The sequence below is a fragment of the Mesoplodon mirus genome (assembly GCF_964341445.2).
Source record: "Mesoplodon mirus genome assembly, chromosome: 9".
In the NCBI taxonomy this organism is placed as follows: Eukaryota; Metazoa; Chordata; class Mammalia; order Artiodactyla; family Ziphiidae; genus Mesoplodon; species Mesoplodon mirus.
The window spans coordinates 86460907-86482009 of NC_138985.1; the positions used below are offsets into that span (position 1 = coordinate 86460907).

Here is a 21103-nt window from a genome sequence, read left to right on the forward strand (position 1 = left end):
CAAAGTTTTACATAGTGTACAAATAGACAATAAATATGGCCTCTTTGTTTTTATGTGTGTGTGTGAATATTCATAAAATGTCCATGAAGAGAATCCCAGAGAAACTATAATATATGTTGCTTCTGGGGAGGCTGTTGAGTGACTAAAAGAGGAGAAGAGATGGGAAGGAAACTTTTTATTATATACTCTTATGCTTTATAAATGCTTATACTGCCTATTCAAAACAATTTTAAGGTAAAACTATACATATGTACAAACATTTATAAAGTTATTAGCTTAATAGAGCATAGGGTGCTCCTTCAGATTCCATGACTTACTAAGTGCCCAGAGAAATGAAACTAACTGTAACAGCGTCAGCTTATGGGTGTGCAATGCAAAACTATTTTCTCTTTTCTCTGAAAATAGTTATCATTCTATAAAAGGATGCCATGACAGGCTTAGGGTACCATGTTTGAATCAGTGACTCAGCAAAGGCATGTCAGTGTCCTCTGTATGTTAGCATCTGGCCTAAACACACACACACACACACACACACACACACACACACACTGCAGTGTGGCAGAGACACTATCTGAGACTACTCCTTAGCTGCATTAAAGACAGATGCCCTGAGGTAAGAAAAGGGGCAGAAATTCTAATTTCAACCTTGGTCCTTTTTGAAAGATAAGTTATATTGGTTCTTGGTCATGTCAATTATATTCATGCCCTTTGGGCAACATCTATAACATCTATGTGCTGGAGGTGTTTTTTTCAATTGTGTGAGTTAGTTATCCTGCTCTTTGCAGGTCTCAAATGTCCTTGATTTTACCTCACTATTTTTTTTTTTGCTCTTTATTTGCAGGTAGTGAAATCAAAATTATCCAAAGAATATCACTTTCTTAAAATGAAACGATCAAGAAATCATATTGTGGGAAAATATTTCAGCAATCAAAGCAAAGTACAACAACGACAACAAGACTCTGTAACAAATGTTCAATCACCGTATCATGTCAGAGGTCCAGTTAATCAGGTTTGCTCTGAAATCCTTCTCAGCAGGATGTGTGCCAGTGAAAGAACTGTGCAGACTCTGCAGAAGGACTGAACTTGGAATAGGATTCAAGTCACTCACCCGGACGCTGGTTTAGCAGCCAAATCCTGTGCATTATGTGTATTTTGGTTCCACCACCCATGCTGAGGCACACCGGCACACACAAACACACCAATGCACACGTAGCTAAAAAAGCCATAGCACTTTCTTTTTCTACAGCTTTATAAAGTTAGGATGTGCACGTGGAAATCAGCTGGTTTCAAGATGAAAGACAGAATTAGAAAATGGTGACCTGAAGTATAATCATAAACTAGATCCACTGTGGCCTGGGTATTGCATTGTGATAATAAAGAGAAATATAGACATTTGAAACATGGGGGGGGAAAGATAATGCTCTTGAGTATTGCCTTATCATCTTTATCGTTACCTTAGTATTGGAAAGGGGAAAAAGGGATTACATTACACCTGCAAGTGGGAATTACGCTTGTGCCCTTTACCAGGAGAGGACATGGCTTTGATGACGCTTTAGACTTTGTGAATCCAATGCTTATGAAAACCGCTTCTTCCTAGATTTTTAACATCCTATAACTGAAAGGAAAAGAATAGTAATGCTCCTCCAGGGAATTCTAAGAAATTCTATGAAAGCGATAGGAAGTGTAACATTTTACAGTTAAAACACCAATATATTTCTTTGCATTCTTTGTAGTTTTCATAAACATTCCCTCCTAGCCTGTCTGTGAACTTGGATGGGTAACTGCAGTCTAAGTTGATTAAATATGTAATTTTAAAGTGAGAAACAAAATATAATTCTTCATGGGTTACTTTATTATGTTTCATTGATGATATTACTTAAGAAAGCTTTTGTTTGCTGTTAGAGCTCTATATAATTTAACATTGCAATTATATTTTATGTAAATATTTTGCAAAGGATTAAGCATTCTCAAGTGCATAGGCATTTATTTCCAGAAAGCATTTGTATATGTCCACAAATACTACTTTGTTACTAGTAACTGTATTTTGATTTTCCTGAGCAACTGTATCTAATCCAGATTTAGAAAAAACATATAATTATTTTTTTATAAAACTGTGGCATACATGTAAAACATATCTAATCCTAGTACTGAGAACTTTCTCTTCTATACTTTAAGTTTAAGATAGTAAATTTTTTTATTGTACAAACGCTTTGTTGTGAGATAACATCTCACAGTTACAATGGCTCTTAAAGGATTATTTTCCTTTTGGGGAAAAAAGGCTGAGAGGGTTAATTCAGTATTTAGCTGAAATTGCCAAATGTACGAATACCTCAATTTCATTACTATACAAAAACATAAAACTATTTTGATTGATCAGTTCCTTAGTATGACTATCCACCTCCTTTAAATACTCTATTTTTATATATATTTTTATATGAAAGTAAATATGAATTTATATTTAACGGTCTTAAATTATATCTAGGAACGAATATCACGATATAAACAATACATACCTGCATATGACGATGATAAATTTTTTAAAAGAATGGTACAGAATTAACTTTTAAAATGAAAGATTTTCTAGTATCTGCAGCTATATGCAAGCATCATTTTTAGGTTTTCAATTGTTTTTTAATGATATAAAATGTTGCCAATTCATGTAGCTTCTCCATCCTGTTTTAATGTACAGTATTACATATTCTGTAACAGATTTATAGTCAGTGGATGTTTCTTGTAATTTACTGTCAACCTAACTGTAATACACTTCTGACTGAGGTTAGCTTTGCATTTACCTCTTCACCATTGCAATAATAATGGATTTTAGAAACAATTTAATAATACAATTAATAAACATCTTACTAGTAATAGTCTGTGTTTAGAGAGTATATTTTTTTTTCCTTTTTACTGGAGGTATACACCATATATTCAGTGATCCCTTGGCAGAGATATCATCCCATGGATTCAACTACTAAAGTGTGGTTCAATAAGATAAGATATACTTCCTTCCAACCCTGATATCCTCTAAAGTTTTATCAAATGAACTCCCTGCTGTACAATGACCAAAGCTTTTGAACATAGTGCAGTGATGAGTTTTGTTTATAAGGCACTGAAATGCTACTAATCATTTTAGTTACTCCTTAATTGAACAAACTACATTTTATTTACCTTGGGGAAATAAGTGTGTGTATGTTTGTGCACGTGTATGTGTGTGTGCTTTACAAGTTCATAATTTGAATGAGAAAAAATAGAGTACACATTTTCACATATCTTTCGATGTAAAGGTTAAAGGAAATGAATTATTTTTGGTAAAAATTGATTAGTATCCAATCTAAATTAAACTAAAGAAAACATTTATAATATTAAAAGTCAAGAATAACTGCATAAGCATTTCCAAGCATCCCTGTTGACATTGTGTGTGTGTGCATGTGTGCATTTAAAGGCACAGTACACTATTGCCAGCCATCCAAGTAGGCAAAGAGGATCCCATAGGGACATATGAAAAGGAAGGTTCACCATCGGCTTTATACTTGGATCATTTAATCTTCTTTATGTAGTTCCCTCTGTTCTGCAGTCTTTGCTACAGAACGATTCCCACAAGGCATTGGAAAAAAAAATCACTGATTCTTTAGGATTCTCTATATGTAGTATCATGTCATCTGCAAGCAGTGACAGCTTTACTTCTTCTTTTCTGATTTGGATTCCTTTTATTTCTTTTTCTTCTCTGATTGCTGTGGCTAAAACTTCTAAAATTATGGTGAAAAATAGTTGTGAGAGTGGGCAAACTTGTCTTGTTCTTGATCTTAGAGGAAATGCTTTCAGTTTTTCACCATTGAGAATGATGTTGGCTGTGGGTTTATCATATATGGCCTTTATTACATTGAGGTAGGTTCCCTCTATGCCTACTTTCTGGAGAGTTTTTATCATAAATGGGTGTTGAATTCTGTCGAAAGCTTTTTCTGCATCTATTGAGATGATCATATGGTTTTTATCCTTCAATTTTTTGATATGGTGTATCACGTTGATTCATTTTGCATATATTGAAGAATTCTTGCATTCCTGGGATAAACCCCACTTGATCATGGTGTATGATCCTTTTAATGTGCTGTTGGATTCTGTTTGCTAGTATTTTGTTGAGGATTTTTGCATCTACGTTCATCAGTGATATTGGCCTATAGTTTTCTTTTTTTGTGACATCTTTGTCTGGCTTTGGTATCAGGGTGATGGTGGCCTCGTAGAATGAGTTTGGGAGTGTTCCTCCCTCAGAGAAAAGGGAACCCTCTTGCACTGTTGGTGGGAATGTAAACTGATACAGCCACTATGGAGAACAGTATGGAGGTTCCTTAAAAAACTAAAAATATAATTACCATATGATCCAGCAATCCCACTGCTGGGCATATACCCTGAGAAAATCATAATTCAAAAAGAGTCTTGTACCACAATCTTCATTGCAGTACTATTTACAATAGCCAGGACATGGAAGCAGCCTAAGTGTCCATCGACAGATGAATGGATAAAGAACATGTGGCACATATATACAATGGAACATTACTCAGCCATAAAAAGAAATGAAATTGAGTTATTTGTAGTGAGGTGGATGGACCTAGAGTCTGTCATACAGAGTGAAGTAAGTCAGAAAGAGAAAAAAAAAATACTGTATGCTAACACATATATATGGAATCTAAAAAAAATAAAATAAAATGGTTCTGATGAACCTAGGGGCAGGACAGGAATAAAGATGCAGATGTAGGGAATGGACTTGAGGACATGGGGAGGGGGAAGGGTAAGCTGGGATGAAGTGAGAAAGTAGCATTGACATGTATACACTACCAAATGTAAAATAGATAGCTAGTGGGAAGCAGCCCCATAGCACAGGGAGATCAGCTTGGTGCTTTGTGACCACCTAGAGGGGTGGGACAGGGAGGGTGGGAGGGAGATGCAAGAGGGAGGGGATATGGGGATATATTTATACATATAGCTGATTCACTTTGTTATACAGCAGAAACTAACACAACATTATAAAGCAATTATACTCCAATAAAGATGTTTAAAAGAAAAAGCATTGATTCTTGAGATAGAAATAGTTCTGGTAATGTATATGGGGAAAAAATAATGCTGTTCTGCATCTAAAATTTCTTCTTTTAGTTCCATTTCACTGAAAGATTCCAAGAAGAAATACAGAAACTGGTCAAAAATTATGTAACCCAATAAGAGTTATTTCAAAGCCGTAATGCTTTGGCATGGTGGGAGTGGGGTGAAGAGGAGTGGCGGGTGTCTAATACAGTGATAAGAGCTCAGAGAGGTGATCAGGGTTAGGATCTTATTAAATATTATCTTACGGGCTCCTTAATTTGAGCAAATACTGAGAGAATCATCAGTGTCTAAAATTTTTCTCTGAGCATTTTCATCTTATAAAAAGAAAGTTAAAAATGTCATCAAAATCAGTGGCTAGGATTATTGTATTTAAAATAAACACACAAGACTCTGAGTAAGCTTATATGGGCTGATAACTTCAAAAACATGTATCCAAGTACAAAACGATACTGCACTACAGCATATTCTACCATTTTGACTGGATCAAGGAGTAAGTGCTCTGCCAATACTACTGTAGTTTTTTTTTTTTTAATATGTTTTTAAAGTTCAAATGATTTTGACTGCTCTTCGGAACCAAGGCATTTTGATAGATCACTTCAACTTAAGGAGATGAACTAGACGTCGTCAGAAACCCCAAAGACCTACTAAAGACAGCAGGATACTGCCAGTCCCTACAAAATAGATTTTGTATTTGCCCCAGCTTCCAAGGTTTCTTACTGTCAAAGAGCCTTTTATCATGTTTTTTTGTTTGTTTGTTTGTTTGCGGTACGCGGGCCTCTCACTGTTGTGGCCTCTCCCTTTGCGGAGCACAGGCTCCGGAAGCGCAGGCTCCGGACGTGCAGGCTCAGCGGCCATGGCTCACGGGCCCAGCCGCTCCGCGGCATGTGGGATCTTCCCGGACCGGGGCACGAACCCGTGTCCCCTGCATCGGCAGGCGGACTCTCAACCACTGCACCACCAGGGAAGCCCTATCGTGTTTTTATTGCTGCGGTAACTGCTATTAGAAACTTCCATATTTCTTTTACGGTTCAGTCACTTGGTGTATGGGACTGTAGAGCTCATTTTTTTCTGATTCAGACCGTGCAGTCCCCTCCTAAAATCTTACTCCATTTGTTTTCCCTATGTTCGTTGAAATATAAAGAATTTGTTTTATAGCTCTATTAAATGTCGGACCACTATGCTTTACATACTCAATACACAATCAAAACACTAATTCGTAAAACTTATAAGAGTATTTACAATTTGATAAGTCTATCTACAGTGTAAATAAAGATAATAACTTAAACCCAACTAATGGTAAGAACAAAATTAAAGCAGCTACGTTTAGAAAAAAGCACTATAAAAGGATTCCTACAGGATCGTCATATCTAGGTAAGTTAGATTTTCAATTTGATTTATGCTGACTGGCATCTTTTCCCAAGTCCATAGCACTCTGCAAAGAACTGTTTTCACTTAGTTTTTAAAAGTCTTTTTTTCCAATTCTTTGTGTAATATATCTGGGGGGGAAATTGCATTTTAGATTAGGTTATGAGAAGACATTTAATATATCTAACCAAGTTATTTTCCTAAGAAATTTATGTGTAGCTTCATATTATTATTTCCATTACATGGAAAAGTAATTCTTATAAAAATCATTAAAATATTTATATCTTTTCAAAGCAAAGTAACTACAATTGATTATAGGCACATCAGAATTCAGAAACAACATGGTGTCATAAGTATAAAGGGTATTCAGCTGATTCTCAACTTGTGACTTTTCTTATTTTATGGTTGGCTGGTGAAATACATCAATTTGATGCAGCTTTTAGTGCTAGGCTAAACGATTTAATGGTGATGGTATGTGATTTATTTATATATTTTGTTCAATTGTACTTCCATATTTAAAAAATAATAAAATCTGTTCAAAATCTGTAGATTAAAATCTCAGTATATGGCATCAAGGTCAACATTTTGATTTTCTTTACAGTCCATAATTTAATTTTTTATTTGGTCTATAATTTGCTTTTAAAATTAAATTATGAATTTGTATATTAGAAAAAAATTTTAAGAACGTTAAAATAAAATGGGCATATGTTGTAACATATGTTCAATCATATATCCACTCATCTCCACTTTGATATGAGGTTGTTTGGTCTTCTGTAGATCTTCTTACATTAATAGCTGAAGGTTTGGGATTCAGGACTCTTGACGTCCCTTTGCGGTAAAAACATGGAGATGAGATTATGGTACAAAATGCCAGCACTGGGCTTCCCTGGTGGTGCAGTGGTTGAGAGTCCGCCTGCCGCTGCAGGGGACACAGGTTCATGCCCCGGTCCGGGAGGATCCCACGTGCCACGGAGCGGCTGGGCCCGTGAGCCATGGCCGCTGAGCCTGCGTGTCCAGAGGCTGTGCTCCGCAACGGGAGAGGCCACAACAGTGAGAGGCCCGCGTACCTCAAAAAAAAAAAAAAAATGCCAGCACTGAAGCCAGTGTGGCTTATGTTAATGCTTTAGGCCCATCACCATCAGAACTGGTTGGAAAGGGGGGCTACAGCAGAGGAGAGAGCCTCTTCCCACACTGGGTTCTGGGATGGATAAAAATTATGAGCACCTCCAGCTGCCTTTGACAGACCCTGGACATCTCTTCAGACCTCTTCTTAATACACAAGTCACTTTGGAGGGTCTCATTCCTAAGGAAATAATAATTTTCAAACTTTATTGGACCCAAAATTATAACCTAGATTAACCAAATAGCAGCTGAATGTGCCTTTAATGATACCTTCTTATTTATAATCAGGAAATATAGAAAGTGACCTCTAATCACCAACATAGCATATCCTCTGGAGAACTTGGAACAGCAATCCATTCCTCACTTCATTTTTTTTTCACCCATGGGATCATTCACCCTACTGCTTGTCCTCAGCTTTGCCTTTGAAACTGAACATGTGTGCAGTCTTTTCCGCATGCATTTAATATGTAATACAGGATACATTTTAAAACTTACATTTTTACTCTCTCCTCCTTGCCTTAGTTACATGTAACATGAAGCTTATGTTTTAACAGTCATGAGCTCTCCAGTTTTACAGTATCATAAAAAGAGTTTATGAGCCTTTTGTTAAAACTCGGTGCCTATGTCATTGGCAGGGCATGAAATTATTTTCAGCTACTTCTTCTACTTATAAGATAAAATTTGGTCTGAATTAAGAATCACACAGGGGGAAATTGAAACAATGCCTTTGTAGCCTAAAATGAGTTTAGTCATCAAATGACACAGATTCGGGTTCACCAGTTTCCACCACATGTGCATACCCTCCGGGGAAAACCTGGTCTCTGTTCATACTTGTCTCTAAAAAGTCCCCATTTCAATGTTCACATTAGTTATGCAAAATCAATGGCATGTTTTTAAAGGGTGTGGATACAACCTTAGCACAAGTTTTTCCTGCCAAGAACAGGAATCATTTCAATAGGATGGAGTTTCCAGGGCCATGTTATTGGTAAACACCGGAACTCTCTTGGCCACCTACCCTATAAATAAATGGAAATCTTCCATGAATTATTTATGGATTCTGAGATGAGGCTGATACAGACATTGTATCTCAGATTTCTATTTCCCAGAAAGATGGGCAGTCTCAAGTGGGTGATCGGTCTAAGTGGTGTTTTTCTGTTTCCTGGGGTCATCATAAGCGTTTGAAGTACTGAGTTGCTGGAAGTCGATTTCTCTCCCAATGGAAGCCCTCCTGGGCAGCATCTTCAGTAAACTGTTATCAATTACAGTGCAAATAAATGCCTTCCCTTCACCACTGAGCACAGACTTGTTATCCTGCCTCTACAGACATGAAATCACAAACTTGGAGGCCAAAACCAAGCCTTCTCTGGTCTGTGTCTGGGCAGAGGGTGTGTGTCAAGTAAGGGATTCAGAAATGGATTCTGGATTATTTTAAACAAAAGTTCATACTGAGAAAAAAAAAATACACACACACACACTTGTGTAAATATGTGTCTTTGTGTGCATACACATACACACAAAATAAAATAGATGGTCGAGAGGTACCAAATCATCTTTTAGCCATTGTATTAGTTTCTTTGAAACATTCCTCTTAATTCTGATTTATAACGCTGTGGAAAACCTTTAGAATAACAGGTTCTCCATCTCTGGAGGCCTCAACCAGGTGCTCGTCTGGACACGCAGGGAATGTAGCTGGAGGTCTCTGCCAGGCAGAGCCTGGAGGGGCGTGCGAGGGGGCGGGGTCTGGCAGATGCTTCTCTCTGGGAGGTGACAAGCGACCCAACTGCCAGAAACCATCAGCTTGAGAAGATGTTAGGAAAAGCTGGACTCCGCTAAGATGATAAAGAGAACTTGGAGAAGGAAGGAGGCCGGGGCCTGTTGAAACTAAAAATGGATCATTAGGGCTTTCTGGGAGCAATTACTCTTAGTCGGGGATGCAGTGATGAGCTCCGCCCCCTCGCCTCCGCCCTCCTCTCCCCCTCCCAGCTTTCCTGAGGGGCTCTGATCTCTCTCACCGGGCTTTCCCGCTGGCAAACGCTGACGTGGATGAGGAGAGAGAGGGCGGCTTAACTGAATCCTGTAAGCTGTGGCGAGGGCACCGTTGCATGCAAGGCACTTGGCAGGATCACAGTGGTACAGCTCATTAGGTTAAAACGGAACTGCCTCCCCCAGTGGAATTTGTCCCCCTTTTTGTTACTTCCGCAATCCCTATATCCAACTCTGTCATTGCACTACCACATTATATAATAATTATCTAAACTCCTCAATTTTTATTCGCCAACCCCCATCCCCCCACTAACCTGAGCCCCTCAAGGCCTGGAATTGACTTTTTTTTTTTTAACATCTTTATTGGAGTATAATTGCTTTACAGTGGTGTGTTAGTTTCTGCTTTATAACAAAGTGAATCAGCTATACATATACATAGAACTCTATATCCCCTCCCTCTTGCGTCTCCCTGCCACCCTCCCTATCCCACCCCTCTAGGTGGTCACAAAGCATCCAGTTGACCTCCTTGTGCTATGCAGCAGCTTCCCACTAGCCACTGGGATTGACTCTTATGCAAGTTTCTACCATATACTTCCTAACACAGTGTCGGAGCTCAACATATCTCAGCTCAGATGCCATCTCCTCTAGGAATCGTCCTCTGATTCCCCAAATACTGGTCAAAGTGGCCTTTCTTTGTGCTTCCTCAGTGCTCTCTGCTTCCCCCCATCCGAAGCTTTATCTTTTTTTTTTTTTTTGTCTGTTTAATAATTTGTACCCACTGGAATATCAAATCCACAAGGAAGGAACTGAGTTTTTTATTTGTTTGGTTGTGCTTATTTACTATTTATTTTTAACTGTTTTATTGAGATACAGTTTACATACCATAAAATTCCCTCATTTCAAGTGTACAGTTCAATGGTTTTTAGTGTATTTACACATGTTTGCAACCATCACCATAATCTAACTTTAGGACATTTTTGTCCCCCTAAAACAAATACAGCAGTCGCTCTCCATCCTTCCCCTTTTCCACCCCAACCTTAGGTGACCACTGGTCTGCTTTCTGTTCCTATAGATCAACTTGCCCTGAATATTTCCTATAAATGGAGTCATACAATATGTGGTCTTTTGCCTCTGGCTTCTTTCACTTAGTATTTTAATCTTTGCATTCTCAGTTTAGAAATAAATTGCTTAGCACAGAAAAGACATTCAATGAATTTTTCTAACAGGAAAAAATAAATGCACTAACCAACTCTAGCATTTTCTGGAGCTAGAAGTTGTGCTCAAAATAGAGCTCATCCAAGAGACTTTGACAAAGTCTTATGTTAGAAATAACATTAGCATTTCCTAAGCCCTTTTTAGCAGGTGCCAATTGTTTGTTTGTTCCCATGGGGCCCCTTGGACTGAGGTGAGGCACGGAAGAGGTAGCTGGGGGAGGTGTGAGCCACACATGGGAGCTGCCTGCCTGGGCTCCGGGGAGGCTGCTGGGTGCTCAGGGAGCTGCTGACGCCACGTGCCGGGCCCTAAGTTTTGCAGCCCACGCAGGTCTGAGGTGCCCCTGCCTCCTCTTCGCTGGACCAAGTCACTGCTCATGTCAGCACTCACGGATGCTCTTTCCGCCCCGCCCTGTCAAAACTGGAGAGGGTTTGATGAAGTCATGCCCAGGTGTAATGAATAATCAGGCCCTATGCCTCAAGCCCGCAGAAGGGTACTAAGGTTTTCAGAGAGGTCAAAGTCAGACATTTTTAGTTGTAGAATTTCAGAAATCAGCTGTCCAGAAATGGGGCTGTTGGAAGAAGGGAGAAGCATCACATAACGTATCTCAAAGATTCTGCCATTCCCAAGAACAGAGGAGACAGGAGAGAGGCTGTAGAGATGGCCCCATCCAGAGCTGCCTGCTAACCTGACCCCGGGGTTTGTGGGAAGATGCTCCTTCAGGCATGCATACCAGTGAGGCACGGCTTCTGATCTGTAGAAATATTTCTATTAACTTTCTTTTTCTACCATACTATTGTCAACTGCAATATTAATGTAGCATCAAAATTTATCATTTTTATGTCATAAATCTTCCTTTAATTTTATACATAATAAGTGCTTACAGATGCAAATCATGTTTGAATGGAAGGACATAATGGTTAAAAGAAGTACTGGCCATACTGTAGTAATTTTGCAAACAGCTGGTTCAAGTTAACATATGTGTATTCCCAGTCTCATGTATATGAGATACAAGTTAATGTTAACAGTACTTTAACAATGCAACTGAATCTAATTATGGAATTGAAAGTGCTGTGGGTAGAGGGATCACATTTTCACTGAAAAGCATAGGTAGACATCTGTTTCTGGTGAGTTTCAAATAGGTACTTGCATCTTTTACACTCACCAATTCCATAATTTTTTGCAACTGTGGATTAACTAATTGCATGCATATATTTTTTTCTAAAACTAGATGGCAGATATATTCTTCAGCAATTTAATTTTGCCAGTGGCATTATATATGCCTTTTAAATATGGGAAGTGTAAAGAGGGCTGCGACTGGAATTTAGGGCAAAGGGAAAGCTTCCTTGCTTTGTTACCAGATGGCTCCCCACTGTGTCCACAATTCTTTATTTTACTAGATTCTTCTGTTGGAAATCCTTTCAATTAGTGAAATCACTTACATTAACCTTCAGGGTCTCTTAAGATGCTAATATCCTTGGAACATTGGGGCTGTTAGACATTTCAAGTAGGAGTGAATTAAATTACATTATTTTTCTCCCAGTAGCTGGCTAAAGTCAATGCACTGAGTAAATACAAGGAATGGGGCATGATTTTGAAGGGAACCCAGTTGCAAAGAAGATCCCTCTGAGAGAAAGGGGAGCCTGAGAAGCAAGGGGCATTGGCTGCCAATAGGCCACTGTGCCCAAGTGCCATGCTGTGTGCCAAGTTCACTTCTGACAGCTGAAATTTAAAATAGTTTATTCTTGAGCAACGGACTTGGAATACAGTACCTCTGCAGAACTGCTAAAGGAATTCATGTTTTTCACCTGGAGAGGAGAAGATTTCAAAGATGGCCTTATTGGGCTCTTCCCATAACCTACCGTTGTTTTGCATTTTATCAGTTCAGCTAAGTCAGAAGACCCAAATAGAATCATATTTCTTCCTCCTCTAGCTATTCATGTGCTGGTTTCCACTGCCCAAAACAATGAAAGATTGTGCTTTTTTTCGGCATTGCACTTTTTTTTTTTTTTTTTTTTTTTTTTTTGCGATACGCGGGCCTCTCACTGTTGTGGCCTCTCCCGTTGCAGAGCACAGGCTCCGGACACGCAGGCTCCGGCCAAGGAGGCTCAGCGGCCACGGAGGCTCAGCGGCCATGGCTCAGGGGTCCAGCCGCTCCGCAGCATGTGGGATCTTCCCGGACCGGGGCTCGACGCCGTGTCCCCTGCATCGGCAGACGGACTTTCAACCACTGCGCCACCAGGGAAGCCCCGGCATTGCACTTTTAAGCAGGAGCGCAATGCATCTAAAAGCAGGTCACTTAGACAGTTGTCAAAGACGTAAAGCATTGTTAAAGGGGAGACAATCACTCACCGGCTTAATTGTTGATGGAAATAAAAAGTTTATGTTCATCCTTTAGTTCTTAGAGGATTTGAATATCAGTGCAATTAGGCTATGATGCCAACTATCTCAAGCATTGCCAGGATCAGTTTGTCTGGTCTGGTGGGCTGTGTCCCAAGTGTTTCATCTATTCTCATGGTTCCGTGCAGGTGCATTTTTCAGAGAGAAAATGAGTTACTTAGTCAAGTGTATAATGACAATGGTCCTCTCCCTCTAGAGCTTCCAAACAAACTCCTCCAGATCATGTATATGAGAAGATATATTCCACAAGCTTCTAAGACGTGAATGGTCACTGGTAAATGAGGCAGATTAAAGAATACAGTGGTGAAATTCCATGTTTTAAAGGACTTTTAAGTATTTTTAAAATTTGACTAAATATGCCCATTGTCTCCGGTGTCCAGAAAGGTAAGGTAGTTTAGTGGCCTGAGGGTAAACTACAAAAATTTCTATCTTTCTCTCTCTTCCATGAAAATGTAAAGCACAACTTTTAACCTAAACAGAGTGTGCTCGACTTTGCAAGTGTTTACTTTTATGTCGTACTGAAAGAAAACCACTGGCAAAAGTTTTCTTGGAGGAACAGGATTCAAACACGTAAACTGCAAATTCTTATAGTTCCAGAAATATCAGCTTTTTTTTGTTTTTTTCAGCAGCACACCAGTTGGGAAGGCAAGGCAGTTTTGACCATCAGGTTACAAGAAGGAAAGAAAACTAAAAAGAGGAAGCAAGAGAACACGAGAAGAATAAGGGAAGGGAAGGAATGGGAGCAAGAGGAATTAAGGGGAGAAAGAAAGAGGAGGTTTAGAAACCTTAAGAAATGGTAGCAGATGTCACTTGTTGTCATGATCATCAGTCAGCCAAAATGGTCTAAAATTTAACCACAAATTCAGCAAGTGGAACTTAGAGGCTGTGTCACAAGCAGGCAACAATGGGTCATAGTCTCTAGCTGAAAGCTAAAATTTTCAATTATCCAGATGCGTGTTTGGTTTTACAGCCATTAGGTAACTGCATTGCTGACAAAATACAAAGATGCTCTTAATCAGAGAGAGGTTAATTGTAGTCACAAAAGGAAAATGTCTTATTTTATACTAACTAATCTGATTAGTTTGAAACTGCCTTTTGAAAAGGACTTATCTTTTTCTTAGCTTAGTCTTCAGAATCATGAGAATTTTCTTGTTTTTGGAATAAACCTAAGCATGGTAGCCCACTTGCTAATTGTATTTCTTAACATTTCCCTGTAATAAAAGTTGTCCTTGGGCTTCCCTCGTGGCACAGTGGTTAAGAATCCACCTGCCAACACAAGGAACACGGGTTTGATCCCTGGTCCAGGAAGATCCCACATGCCGCGGAGCAACTAAGCCCATGTGCCACAACTACTGAGCCTGCACTCTAAAGCCCGTGAGCCACAACTACTGAGTCCGTGTGCCACAACTACTGAAGCGCACGTGCCTAGAGCCCATGCTTGGCAACAAGAGAAGCCACCTCAATGAGAAGCCCGCACACCACAACGAAGAGTAGCCCCCACTCGCCACAACTAGAGAAAGCCCGTGCTCAGCAACAAAGACCCAATGCAGCCAAAAATAAATTAAAAAAAAAAAAGTTGTCCTTTATTTTGATTCAAGTGTTCCCAGTGTAGAAACTTAACCCTTTAAGTTATCAAGATATTTCAGTGAGGTTTCATTAGATTTTCTGTACAAGCCTGATCATACTAAAACAAACAGATGAACAAACCTCCACAATATTTAGACAGTGAATGCTTAGACCTCTCAAGTCCTCTCCTGTGCTAGACTGAAGAACATTAGCCAATATCATCAAAACAGGAGACTAGAATACTCTTCTCTGGGGACCCTGACTATTCTAAGATACAAGACATAAATATACTGATATTAAAGATTTGCTAATAAAATGACCCACTGAAATTACCCTAAAATAAAATCTAAAATCAACAAGTCCTACCCATATGCTCAGAGCTAATTGGCTTTAAATGCTCCACTCATAATCATGAGCAAAAACAAGGATTCCCAGATATCTGAGGCAAGCTTCTAAAATGACAGATAGAGACAAAGCAAACAGAACAGAGCAATGTGGAAGAAGCAGGGGGAAGAAAATTGCAAAAAAAAAAAAATCATTAATATACTGTGTTAGACAGCAGAATGGCCCCCCAAATATGTCCACATCTGTATTGTTTTCTCAGAGCTGTTATAACAAAATACCACAAACAGAGTGGCTTAAAACCAGGAGGACTTTATTCTCTCACAGTTTTGAAGGCCAGAAATCTGAAAAAAATGATGTCAGTAGGGCTACAGTCCCACTGCAGGCTCTAGGGGAGAATACTTCCTTGCCTCTTCCAGCTTCTGGTGGCTCCAAACATTCCCTGGGGCATTGCTCCTCAGTCTTCCCACGGCCTCCTCCTTTTTCTCTTTATCTGTCTTCTCCTTTGCCGTCTCTCATAAGGACTCTTATCATTGGGTTTGGGGCCCACCCGGATTACCCATGATGATATCATTTAAGATGATGAACTTAATTATATCTGCAAAGAAATATAATTCAGAAAAATCCAAATAAGATCACATTCACAGGTTCTGGGTATTAGGCAGTGGGCATATCTTTTGGGGAGAGCTGCCACTCAACCCACTACAATGTTCTACGTCCTGGAATCTATTAATGGGTTACCTCATCTGGCAATAGAGATTTTGAAGGAATAATTAAGGTAAGGGTCTTGAAAGGGAAAGATATTCCTGATTATCCACATGATCCCAATGTAATCACCAAAGTCCTTGTAAGAGGGAGGCAGGAGGGTCACAGTCAGTGAGAGGGGTACGAGAGTAGAGGCAGAGGTCAGAGTGAGGTGAGGAAGCAACCATGAGCCAAGGAATGCAGGTGGCTTCTAGAAGCCAGAAATGACAAAGAACCAGATTTTCCCCTAGAGCCTTCTGCCTGAGTTTACTCTTTCTGAGGGGTTCTTCTGTTTTCTCCAGCTGTGAAATACATTTATGACTTTCAACTCCTTTCTTTTGTTCATTTTTGAGGGCCAAGTGAAGACACACCTTAAAGCAAGCGATTAACAAAAATAACCCTCCATCAAAAGTGTTATCAAATGATTTAAATTATCCTGAAAACATACAGCATATTTCTTTGTATGCAATCACAAGGAGCTCTAACATGTTTTGTCTGGTCTGAAAATTTATGCAACTTATCAACAAATAATTGTGCATATGAAATGAATCAAAATATTTCTAAAGCATTTTAATGAGCATCTATATACATCAATATTACAATATATTTCTCAAATTTAGCCTACTGATCTTAAGCCTCCTGTTGATTACCTATTTTGTGACTTCTCCTCATCCACCTTTCTATCCTTATATCGATTACTCTAGACCACCCAACATGCTTCTGGGCCACTTGCCTGAGATGACAATGTGTGAGGGACCATGAATTAATTTCACTGTTACCAAAGGAAACCACAAGCAGAAAAATAAACCAAATAATGTGTTCTGAGGTTAAATAAGTAGAGGAGGATGACGTTATTCAGGGACACTATGGTTTTTGCTGAAATCATCCCTCTGCTCCTCTGGGTTAATCTGTACCTTACCAGAGCTTCCAAGGGCACAGGGGGCTAGTGTTGCAATGGGTATTGATGTGCCCTCTACTCACCAGTCCCTACACTAATACTAATTATCACTGCATAGCTTGTCTTTTCTCAGAATACTATCCACAGCCTTTGTGTCATAGTTATCCTGCCAAGAGCTTCCGTAAGAGGTTCTTCATCTGCCTGCCCATCTATCTCGAGGGCTTGCCATGCTACCTTTTACAGTAGGTAGCAGACTGATACATTGCTCTGTGTGCCCAAGGAAGAAAGGACATCCTTCAACATTTCTGTACTCTCATTTCTTTCTTCTATGGTGAGGAAATCTGTACCCTATTTCCCACCTCATTGGTTACTCCTCCCCTGCAGAGAAAGAGTGGCCAGTCCATTGGTCCCTGTCACCAGTGGGCACCTCCAAAGCAAGATGGCCCCACCTGCCCTCTTCATAGGCCTGGACATCCTCGGGTAGAGTGAGCTGTCCTCTCCACGTTCTGTGGCCTCCTGCCAGCCTCCTTTCTCAGGTCCAGTTTTTCAGCGTGAGACTGGGTGGATCTATTGGATCAGCCTTGCTGTCTTCAATTCAGGGGGAAGGAATAGAAAACTTCACTTTGCATAATCTAGCTTGACTAGGAAGCCTTACACTTAATAAACCTGATACTTTGCCCAAACTGGTTCAGTTCTCTGCATGCTTTATTCATCAGAACCCCTGGGACAGGGAGGGGAGGGGAGTATCAAGGGGAAGATTCCAGCACTGAACCCCACCCTGGACTGCCAACAATCACTATAAGATTAAGATATGCTGAAGGCCAAATCAGTCCCTGAAGGAAAACTCCTTTCAGCCAAAGCCTGCCATAACACAGTTAACCTACAAGGCAAATATTAGTTCTCTCCCCAAAACAGCATGAAAAAGTGGCTCCACTGTATTTGTCTGGTGCTGGTTTCGTGAGTGTGCCCTGGGGATTGCAGACAATACGCTGGTGCTGAAGTAGCAACTGAAATCTTTTACCCAGTCGGCTGGACCCAGGCTCTGTTCTGGCACGTGGCCTAGTATATCAATATTGTGGTTTTCAGCCCATTTTGGAAGCTGTTTCACTAAGCCATGTGACAACCCCAAAAGTTGGTCTGGCACCAGAAGACTTCATCAGATTGCGAACTTGAGAGCCCTCAAGTCAGCTGTTTTTGTATTGATGCCTCCCTTCCTGTAATCACTAACAGAAGGTGAGGGGGCTACGGTTGGAACACACCTCACACCTTCAACGCCGTTCATGTTTATGTCTCTGAACCCTCGTAAATCTCCTGGGCTCTGAGCACTTGTTGACTCAAATAAAAGCACTCTCTGGAGGCAACTTCAAGTAAGAGTTTGAGTTATTAGCAGAGTTCAACAGACGTACCTGGAAAGAGCACGTGGCATGGCTACAGATTTGTCAGAAAGGTTTAAGAGTATCAGTGTGTTTACTGATTTGAACACTAGCAAAAATCGAAGCTGCAAATACTCTAGACCCAGCCATCTGATGGTCCCGTTGGAAATTGTGCAGACCATGTGGCCTGTACTATGCAATGTACTAGGTACAAGTCATGGCGAATTTCCAGTTGAAAAGTGGCAAATTAGTAGATGATGTCAATGCTGACAGCTCTCAACTTTATGCTTCATTCATTCCAGTGTTATGAGAGATGCCTTCTCTGTTAAAACGACAACCACACAACCAATATTGAACACCTACGACTCACTCAGCCTTGTTGTAGGCATTGGTGGGGGCGTGCAAAAGAATTCCTCATATTCTTTGATTTGAAGAGGTTTATAATGTAATTGGTGACTTACAGTGAAGGCACGTTAAACCATCAGAAAGCAAAAGTAAATTAAGCGATACATTTTCTGATAGGTACCTCAGATGAAGTAGAAATTAGGCAGAAAGGGGTGTTAATATGATTAACTGTGTAAGACTCCCTGAAGAAGTGTGACCTAAAGAATGGGTAGGCAGGCTTGGGTAAGTAAAAAAGAAAGAAAAAATTCTAGGTACGGGGCTTCCCTGGTGGCGCAGTGGTTGAGAGTCCGCCTGCCGATGCAGGGGACACGGGTTCGTGCCCCGGTCTGGGAGAATCCCACTTGCCGCGGAGCGGCTGGGCCCGTGAGCCATGGCCGCTAGGCCTGTGTGTCTGGAGCCTGTGCTCCGCAACGGGAGAGGCCACAACAGTGAAAGGCTCGCGTACCGAGAAAAAAAAAAAAAAAAATTCTAGGTATGGATGCAGGGTTTCTCAAGAAACCAAAATAGTAACATGCAAGCCCTGCTTGTGGAAAAGGGAAGAAAAACATTGGGCTGCCTAGGGAGAATGACCATAAGGAAATAGAGTGAATTTAATCAAAAAGGACAGCTATGGAGAAATCCTGAATGAAGGATTTTTCAAAGTCAAACCAAAGGGTTTACAACATAGGGAGGGGGTAAATAAGAAATCATTAAAGGTTTCAGTGGGGAAAGTGAAAAAATTAAAGTTAAATTTAAATGTGATTCATCTGGTGTGAAAATGGAGTAAACACCAAATGGTAACTGTCGCTTGACCAGACTTAAACCTCACTTCAACGTGCTGCCCACCCATGATGAGGACAGTAGCCAATGGTCAAACGTATGGACAACCGCCTCGAATACAAAGGCAGTTTCAGCATTTGCTGATTTTTGACTGGCATTTTGTTGACAGCAGAATTACATCACAACAATTAAATGTAATTATGCAGACCAACAGTTAGAATAAGATAGACACCCTTGATTCTTTCTAAATGACTCTTCCCTCCAAGTTTTCTCCCTTAAAGTTTGAGATTGCTTGATTTTAGTAAAAAGGAAAAAAAAAAGAGAAAATTTGGTTTTTTCCATAATAGACATCCCAGTGATCTCTCCATAAATAGTACTCCTAAAAATATGAAAGTCCAGGTTTTTGAAGTTTTCTTGATAATTGTTTAAACTCGATAATAATTCATTAATTGAGTTGTTTTGTTATACAGAGTTCAGAAAAAAATGTTTTGAAAAGGGGTATGGAGAGATTCAACATTCTCCATGTATTTCAGTTTTGACAAATAGTGACCACTCTTGTTTGTCAAGGATTTTACACATATTCCCTCATTCCGAAAAGATTGCATAATCAGTGCAAATACCACTAGAGATAAGCCACTTTCTATTAACACTTACTGAGTCTTCTTCAATCTTAATTTCTAGGATAAGTAAACCAAAAAAATTGTTTTTACTTTCATAGTTGTGAAAATTTACAAAGCAAGACAGCATCCTTCTCCAACTCCTGTCCCTTCTCCTAGTTCTTTCACTGGTGTCTCCTCTGCTGCTCCAAGTCGGCCTTTTCAGGCCACCAAAGGACAGCAGGACATCCAGAATGCCATTCTCCACCCCCTCCTGGGAGCCAGTGGTCACAAGCCTGTGTTCTGTCCCACACTGGTAGCATCCAGGTGGAATTTAAAATAGAATGGATGAGGACCCAGTTATGTAAAAAGTCACCTCTGTTCCATCATGAGAGTTAAGACCAGCTGGGGTGCTTCTGGTATCAGTTTCCAGTACATAAGTCTCTGTGATCTGCAGCAGAAATTCTTACAACAGGGCCCTTAGAAGTCTCGTCCTCTGATGGACTGCCAGAGGCAGAGTCCAAGGCATATCTGTGCAGGCAGACTTTTTGCTGAGTTTCCCAGGGACTGAGAGAAAACCACCAGAAGGCACAGCCTCCCCTGGGTTCTACAGCTAATAATCTACAATTGTCCTGGATGGGAGGTGGGATTTATTGCTGGCCAGCTACTTATCTTGGTTCAACCGGCCCAGTTGGTCAGAGAGGACCATGGTCAGAGATGCAGGCTCTCTGAAGAGCTTCTTTGAGTGAAATGAATATTTCCTCTGGCTCTCCCTCCTAAATCCCCTTTTCCAGAATGTAGCTCAAAACACCTTACCGTTGCTAGGAAAACAAATTCATGTACCCTTCTTGCAAGATCAAGAAGCTACAGATGCTTCAGTAATCTGTGCAAACTTGGAGTTACTCCGTGCTTTGCTTAACAGCATTAATCAAGTTTTAGGTAGCTGGGCTCAGATCATGAGATGATATAAGTTCAGCTCCCATTTTGAACAATTAGTGGTATGATCTTTACAACATTTTTTAGAAAGCTTGCATAAGACAGTAAGCACCAGGTTATGTTCTATCAGACAGTTAATATTTTGTTCTCTCTCTGAATTACAAAATCAAAAATAATAAATAGGAGATGAGATTCCTTCTTGCTGCTAAAGAAATAAACAATTTGAAATGTGTAGTTGCGTATATGTTTGGATTTGACCCATCATTTACTTTATTCTTCAACTTTAAATAGAGAGCATAATGCCCACTAAT

General features: G+C 40.0%; 1 protein-coding gene across 1 annotated transcript in view; it reads left to right on the forward strand.

Moving 5' to 3' along the window:
* CPED1 (cadherin like and PC-esterase domain containing 1) overlaps nucleotides 1-3166 on the forward strand; it is a 318360-nt gene extending 315194 nt beyond the window's left edge. Inside the window, exon 22 of the mRNA XM_082631609.1 lies at nucleotides 842-3166. Within this exon, the coding sequence (XP_082487735.1) occupies nucleotides 842-1081 (240 nt within the window). The 3' untranslated portion in view covers nucleotides 1082-3166. The remainder of the gene's footprint in view (nucleotides 1-841) is intronic.
* Nucleotides 3167-21103: the final 17937 nt, after the last annotated feature.